Here is an 8,823-nt window from a genome sequence, read left to right on the forward strand (position 1 = left end):
AGAGAGAGAGAGAGAGAGAGAGAGAGAGAGAGAGAGAGAGAGAGAGAGAGAGAGATGGTGAGAGAAGGAGAGAAAAAGAGAGAGATTAGGAGCTTCATACGCCAGAGAGAACTAAACTATGACCTAAGCCCCCGTTTTTCTAGCGCGAAACTCACCACGCTTCATTGTCCCTCCATTGAGACATGAATTTGATTATAAAAAGCCTGCTGACGTGCGCAAGGTGCTCTCTCGTGTCTTGTGGCACGTCGCGTTACGTACTTACTGCCAGCACAACTAAATACAAATCAAGAAACGGAAAAGCCTGCAATGTTAAGCAAAACTCCTTAAAAAAAGTAGTTTTTCAAGCCAACGGTTATTTTTAATTTTTCAATAAAATGCAAAACAAGTGCAGATCAAAATCAAAGAAAAAATTTTCTTTTTTTTTTTAATAAAACATTAACAAACCCTCGGTTTAAAAACATTCTCTCGGTTCGTTTCCAAACGAGAAAGCTTTTGTTTTATTCCAAAGCACTCCGCGGCAAAAAGTAAATTTAAAAAACAGCAAAAAAAAAAAAAATAAATAAATAACTAAATAAATAAATGAAAAAGAGCAAATGAGAAGAGTAATTTTTTATAAGTATTTACTCCATTGAAAAGATATTCACCACTTACGTGCCAGCGATTTCGCCTTTAAGTTTTGTAATAAAAGAAGAAGAAAATCGTTGTTAGCTCTTTAACTTTGAAAAGAAGTTCGAGAAATTTTTTATACGGCGCGTTTCAAAAAACATTCAGTATTTATGAAACGTTGTTACCGATCACAAGGATAGAAATTTCTCACTTAAAAAAACAAAAACGTTTAATTTACGTCTGAAAATCATTTCAGAAACAGTAGAAAAAACGTAAAGTTTTTTTTTCAGTTCTTGTTTCAAAACGCGTCTCTTAATTTCTTAGTTCTTTGTTATCATTTTTTTTTTTTGTTTTTTTTTATAACAAGAGAAAAAGTTAAAAAATTAAAAATTAATTTAATTTACCTTTATTTTGCTTGAAAGGAAATATCGAAAAAAAAAAAACACATAAACATACATTTATCGAAAAAACAACAAAAATGGCAAAACTTTTTGTAGTCTTTGCTGTTTTAGCTGTGGCTATTAGTGCAGGTGAGTTAAATAAATCAAAGAAGTAAAAAATCATAATTTGTATACAAATGTTTTCATAAATTTGTTTTCAAATTTAATGAGCGTAGAATGCTAAAAACATTTAAGATAATTTTTTTTTTTTTTTTTTTTTTTTTAAATAAAATCTCAACTTTCAGCAAAAGACATAATAGTAAAAAACTGCTTTATTTAGTTTGACTTTGAAATTATGTGTCATGCGAGAGTTTCTCACTCTCATGTAATCTTTGTACACTAAGTTAGTGTTTGGTACAAGATTCTTTCGAAAAATCGCATACTTTCGTATGCTTGCAACGAAAATAGCGACAAAACTCATACTAATAATAAAGAATAAATTAAAATAAAAAATAAATTTCGAACATATCTTTGATATTTAAAATCCAGCTTTGATAAGCTTGTAAGCGTATAAATTGCTATTTCGACTACACAGAAGACAATGAGATGAGCTATTCTTGTCCTGAGGCAAATTTGGCTTATCTCGCAAACAAAATAAAATTATTATGTCGTACCTGTTGCGATATCCTTGTTTGGAAAGTGAATCAAGCATATGGCTTTTGTTAAATTAAAATTTTCAAGATCAACAAGCTGAGCAGAAAGTGCGGAAAATGCGCAAGGAAGGGAAAAATAATAACAACAAGTGCAAAAGACGGACTGTTACATAAAGATATTCCTCACTAGTAATAACCAAAAAAATAATAATTAATGGTTAAAACGAGCGATAGTGAAACGAGAAAGACATAAATGTCTTGAGGTTACTATAGAGGTGGGGTTCGCACTCCATCAACCTAAAGGCCGAACTGGTTTCCATTCCTTTTTAAGTATGCATGTTCAGTGATCAACTTACTAATGGCAAAAATCAGTTTTTCATATAACATCAATATATTAATATGTACATCACTACTGAAGCCTATTTAAGGACATGGTTCCATTAACTGGGATCTACACTATGTGCGTACTTTACCGTATGCAAATTGGGTCCATGCAGAAACAGCTTCTATTGCTCCCGAACCCGAACATCCGCCTTTCATCGTTCAGAAATCGTTTAGCGCTAATAAAGTTACCCACTGTAGAAGGCAAGCGAATAACGCTACGTTAAATATTTCTTTCGTTCACAAAGTGAATACATGCTGAATAGCTGACTACAGATCAGTAGAAGTAGTCAGTGTCACAGGAGAAGCCTATGCCTAATAATAAATAAGAGAAAAGGAAAATGTCTTAGTGTGACATCAGAAATTAGAAAGCGGACTCATTCATTTCGCCAAGTTGCTCGCAATGATATTTACGATCGCAGATAAAATTCAGATCAAAACGATTTGTTTATTTGTATGTTCTATTCCCAACTCGCTGTCTCCCGGAGTAGAGATCCAAGTTCTCTATTCGAGGCTAGTGTTTTCCGCCTACAACAAACAAATCTTATAGTTTTCCAATACGCTCGATCTATCTAGATCTACTTACGTGTGTTTAACTGACATAGCTTATGTAATTACAATAAAAATTTATCAGACTTTAGGACCTAAACAAAGTCGCATTTATCCCAAGTTTGGATATGAAATTCGTTTCAAAAACCAAAAAATTCACGGAATAAATGCATTATGTATATATGTATAGATATATAAATATATATATATATATATATATATATATATGAGCATTTTATTTTGAAACTTATCACATCGCAAACTCCGATCGTTCTTGCTGATAGTTGGATTCCCATTGACGCTTCTATTAAGCTCACAGAAAACCGCAAATTGCGAGGGGACATGAAAGTTATGCCAATATTTTAGGAGAGTATTGATCGCGATTTGTGCTTAATTGGTAAAGTTTAACTATATATCGGCAAGGAAATATTTTCAAATTTATTTTCTATATAGCGCACAAGATGATCTCCCATCGAATAATAGCAAAATAAAAAAAAATAAAAACCAAAAGAAATTTATATCGCATGAGAAAAAAAATGCCGAAACTCTGTATTAGAAGTGGTTTAGGAAATTGTAAAAAATTGCGAAAAATTTCATTCTAAAGCAAGTTACTTGATATGCCCCAGGGCAAGGTCATTAATGATATCCGTTCTATCAAGTTTTTAATCGCATTGCATTGACGACTATTGATTTCGTCTATGACTCGAACGTTTATCAATTAATTTTTTTTTTTTACACCACTTTACTGACAACACTTACCTACAACCTATTATGGTACCGACGTGTGCGGGGGCACTATACACAATTTCAAAGCGAGAAAAAGGATAAAACTAAAAATATGCCTATGCATAGATTTCGATAGACATCTGGAATGAGTTCAAGATCTAATTTAGGCCGCCTGCTCATATGAAGACGAATAACATTTAATTGCATAGTTTCTCTACGTTATCGCTACGTTCATGTATTTTAAGTTACTTTCTTGATTCAGTTTTTGACTTTGTAAATGTGTCTGTCTTTATTTATGTTAATAATAATATATATGTGCTTCTGTTGACTCCTTTCCCGAACAACCTTGATAACAAAAAGGACAACTGTTGACCATAATAATAGCAAAGTTAAGGCACATACAGGTACGGATAAACAGAAAGCCGTAGTTAATAAAGCAACAAAATAACATTTAGTTGTTACTGTCGCTTTGCTGTTTTATGTGTTTTAAGGCAAATGTATAAGCGGTTTAAACAACTTTCATTTTTTTTTTTTTCGCCAACACTTTTAAAGATTAAAAGCTTTTACATATGGATGCCTATCTACCTGCATGGACACAAAACAAATACCTGAACAAAAACACACTTAAAGAAATATGTTATATGCATTAAAATTTCAGTTTAGCTAAGTATATATACACACACATATATATATATATATATATATATATATATATATATATATATATTTATATATATATATCTACTTGTATATGTATAGACGCGGATGTTAAAGATATTTGACAAATAGTTTATAAAGGTTATTTATCTCTAGGGTTATACGACTGCACAATGAAAACTTTGACATTTGGCTAGAGAAAGAGAAAGAGAAAGACATTCATCAATGATTGTATGCAGCTTTGCGAGTGACAAGCGCATGCAAGCAATTAGATATGTCTGCATCTGTGTGCTTGTTTATGTATGCTTGTATTGTACGTGCATATAAGGCCATTACTTAACAAAGTCCAAGATTGCATGTTGCTACTCTATTGACAGCCAATATGATGATAAACAGTAAGAAATAAAAATTTAAACAACAACAATAAAGTAAAAAATAAAATGTTTTACATTAATTAAGCAAGCATTAGACGAGTATTGTAATGATTATTACTATTAATGCTTTTGTAGTCTTTGTTGCTGTTAATGAAACAACAGCTAAAACCTTTGTTGGGCCATGCTTCAGCAAACGATGTGAGGGCATTCTACGATACGTACGATATAGCGTTTAAAACGTTTTTACAATTTTACAACGCATTCCTTTTAAACTTGTGCAGGCTATTTTGTTGTTGTTGTTGTTGTTTTTTTGTTTTTTTGTTTTTTTTGTTTACGAACAGTAGTCCACTCAATGCATTAACCTGTTATAAATATTTATATAGTTATTCTTATATAGTCATATTGTTGCTCACTGTTGCCAACCACGACAGACTTCAACTTAAGCTCTCGAAGAATAGAAGAGTAGGCAACGTCTTAGTATTGGATGCAACCAAAGTCAGTAAATATCAAAGTATTATCAGCATTTAATTATGCATAAATTATAAAGTGTGCAGATAAACCGTGTTATTGGAAGAATTAAAAGAATAACAAAAAAAAAAAAATTTAAAAAAGAAATAAAAACAAAAAAAAAAAAAAACAACATTATAAATAAATAAAAACAGAAAACCAGTATTTAAGATTTTGAAATAGAAAAACCAACGAAGAAAAAACAAAACATATTTGACGTGTTGTTAAGCACACTTACGAATATATATGTACAACGGCAACAACAACAACAACAACAAAAATAAGTAACAAGCCGGTGTCATTTTGTACCAAATGCTAAATAACCGCCAGCTCTGCTGCCGTCGCTACCCATCGTCGCCCCATCACCAGTAAATGTAAAAAATATATAAATAATTGTAAGAAATGTGGTTTACAAACAAGCATACGTTTGTATTTAAAGTGAAACTTCATTTTACCGGATTTTGTTTCACTCTTTAAGTCTCTCGATCGGAATTTATTCTCCATAGCAAGTATTCAGCTATAGTCCCTATAGTAGATAATTGATTGCTTAAAGAAAATATACGATAGCGTAAAGGATTTCCCTTAATTGTGGGCGTGCCGATTGTTATTACTTTTACTAAACTTCAGGTCAATATATCCCATTGATGACATGTTTGACCTTATTTTGAGATGAACGGAATAAGAATTTATCCCTTGTAGTTTTTGAGATCTACGAGAAAAGTGCGTAACTTTTTTCTTGTTTTCTTTTTTTTATTTTTTTTTTTTTTTCTTTTTTAGTTCAATTGTTCACTTTTTTTATAATATTTCATCTGCATGACATTTTACATGTTCCTCTGACTTCAAAAGAAACAATGGAAGACAATAACTGAATTGAACTGAGCTGAAGTGAAAAAGAAACGCACCTGACGAAACTTGAGCAAAGGGCTTGTTTGGTCACTTTAACGCTTAAGAAACTCGGAGTTAGGGGCAGAGAAAGAGAAGCCAAAGAGAAAGAAATGGAAAGTGGCCGAAGTATAGTGAATGCGTGGCTGCTAGTCTTTTACATTTGGAGATCTGGACCCGCGAACACCGACTTGGCAATGGCGATTTTTATCTGTAGAAGCTAAGCCTGCATAGAAACGATCCGTTTAAATAGACAGTTAAAATTCACTTTCTTCTTTTGCCACGACAAGGAAGAAAATGGCTTTCGTCTTAAGGTGATAGGGCCAATGGATAAAAGTTTTAAGATATCCATTACTAAATGTAGCATAATTTGCTCAATATGAAGATCGTACTTGATAGTCCTTGTAAATATTTCTACAAAATTTTGTCAGTTTTCGCTTTCCCTACTAAGTATATGCTATATATATATGAGGGATGATATTTATTTTCAACGCTAATCCGTGAACTAAAGCCAAGAATACGTGAGCTTGATTTTTGATTTCGTTAAGCATATATTTATAAGTCTTATGTGAGACCCAAAGGAGCTAGGAAGAGGTCTCTACAATCAATAAGCGATTTGCCCCAACTAGATGCACTTGGCATTTCAATGAGAATTCTTTTTTTGTTTTTTATATAACCGATCACCCAGGAGATGTCCGCTATTCGGGTAACGCGGGGATGGTCAGAAGGCAGTGAAGAAAGAAAAAAAAAAAAAAAACAAAGAAAAAAGGGAAGTGTTAGCCAGCATAATGAATGTGTCCCCCCAAAATCGATAAATGCTATGCCTATATCGACTGAGCGAGCGCACTCGCTATAGCTTTGCGACGAAAGTAAACTCTATCGCGCTAAGATTGCAGTCTTAGCCAGAATTTAAGACTTGGCAGCATTTTTAGTTATTCAACGAACACATTCGATTATCATGTTTACGCTTAATAAGAGGTTTCACTTTACCTAGTTGTATAATGCTTCGCACACTACAGTACACTACTCTACACAAAACTATGGGACATGCTGTGAATAGTACAAGTTTTAAATAATACAACATATACATATTTTTAATGTCGTATAAACAGGAAGTTAATGGTTGACGTTTAAAGGCTCGCGTTTATGCCGTAAAAACCTACATTCAATAATCGTATAATAATATAAATCGTATACAAAACTGGAAAAAAAGTCAATTAAAGCAGCCATCAAAGCCCATAAAATAGCCGATAAGAAGTAGCACAATGTTATGCTAATAACGATAATATCCGGTTTTCCTTTTCTTTGAAAGAGTTTTGCATTTGCATTTGCAGCTTTTTTTTTTTTTTTTTTTTTGTTTTCCTTTTTATTCATTATTATCATTTTAGTTTTTTTTTTTTTTTGTTTTCTTTTTCAATATATTTTTAATTAATAACGTTTTCTTCAACTTTTAGGCGCTGAGCGTGTTAAACGTCAGGCCAGCACAGATGAACCAAAAAAAGAAGAATCGTTTGAAAAAGAATTATGTAAAGATAAGGATGCCGGTGAATGGTTCCGTTTGGTGGCCGGTGAAGGCGATAATTGTCGTGACGTTATACAATGTACATCATCGGTAAGCTATAATAAAACAAATGAGAAGATCATAGTCGACCATTAGATATCCTGCGCTAGCTCGTCTAGCACAGTTATTCACTAGTTTTCGTAATGATACGCGAAATATTGCAGATTATTTTCACGCAGAGGCAGACATTTCATGAAAGCCCGCATATTGGAAGTTTCCCGAAACATCATAGGGCGTGGTCCAAATTTAACAAAACTTACTTTGCTTCCTAAAAATGTTATTTTTAAGTTTTTAGTTTTTAGCTTAGCCCCTATGCCGATCTATGTGATCCGTAGTCCCCACCGTTAATTTTTTTACTAAATTACTACTACGATGGACCGATTGTCATCATGAAATATTAAAAAAAAAAAATCTTTCTCTGAAGGAGTTAAGAAATCCTAAGAAATCTTGCAGGAAGTGGGATTCAAAAAATAGACCCATATGTTTCAAATTTGATACGCTTCATTTTTATGTCAGGCTACTATTACGAACAAACAACATTCATTATAAAACATTAACAATCAGCCCTATTCGGCATATAAGCCAATTCCTGATAACTCATGTACGCGATGGTGTGCAAAACGTCATATACGAGGTCAAAATTCTGTAAGCTTGATTACTGTGTCAATTTACTTTTACCGACTAATTGCCAGCATGAAATATTAAAAATCATACCTTTTATCAAATTATACGATTTTTTCAAGTTTCTCATCAAACTTCTCATGTCAATATAGTAGAATGTCGAAATATTGTTACATGGCGAGTGTTGTTACAGCAATCCGATTCAAATCATTTTCAATGGTTTTCGTCCTTGGAACAAAACACTTTAATGTACCGAGTTTCATTAAAACATCTCGAATAAATTAAACACAAGAATACAAAAGAGTGAGATGGACAGACAGATAAGCTTGAAAATCATTTTCTGAATCGATCGTTATAATAAAAAGATGGATCTATCTTAAGGCTTTCTAGGCTCGCCCTTAATATACCCTGTAATATAAGCGATGTAGCGTATAATGAAGAAATAAAAGAAGATTTTCACAATACGCAGCACATATCGGACACTATAGATTTTATATAATAATTATTAAAAATTAAAATCATATTTCTTTGATTCATTTTCAAATTTAGGGTCTTCAAGCTATACGCTGCCCAGCCGGCTTATATTTCGATATAGAGAAACAGACTTGCGATTGGAAAGAATCGGTTAAGAATTGCAAATCGAAGAACAAAGAGAGACGTGTTAAGCCTTTGCTGCATACCGACGAGCCCTTATGTCAAGATGGCTTCTTAGCCTGCGGTGATGGTAATTGCATTGAACGTGGCCTATTCTGTAATGGTGAAAAGGACTGCACAGACGGTTCCGATGAAAATACTTGCGGTAAGTTCCAAAAAAATATCACAGTTTTAACTTAAATTTAATATGCAAGAAAAATATCAATGCGCCTGCACGAGCTATGATAATTATGATGAATTAACCCAAATAATTGAACAAATTGTTTAACAAA

General features: G+C 32.6%; 1 protein-coding gene across 1 annotated transcript in view; it reads left to right on the top strand.

Annotated features, from left to right (window-relative positions):
• Positions 1-1,016: 1,016 nt before the first annotated feature.
• The window catches only part of LOC119645156 (chitin deacetylase 1), a 15,454-nt gene continuing 7,647 nt past the window's right edge, over positions 1,017-8,823 (top strand). The window contains exons 1-3 of the mRNA XM_038045120.1: positions 1,017-1,136; positions 7,170-7,327; positions 8,447-8,696. Coding sequence (XP_037901048.1) covers positions 1,085-1,136; positions 7,170-7,327; positions 8,447-8,696 — 460 coding nt within the window. The 5' untranslated portion in view covers positions 1,017-1,084. The remainder of the gene's footprint in view (positions 1,137-7,169; positions 7,328-8,446; positions 8,697-8,823) is intronic.

This window comes from Glossina fuscipes, unplaced genomic scaffold, assembly GCF_014805625.2.
Source record: "Glossina fuscipes isolate IAEA_lab_2018 unplaced genomic scaffold, Yale_Gfus_2 1, whole genome shotgun sequence".
Taxonomy (NCBI): domain Eukaryota; kingdom Metazoa; phylum Arthropoda; class Insecta; order Diptera; family Glossinidae; genus Glossina; species Glossina fuscipes.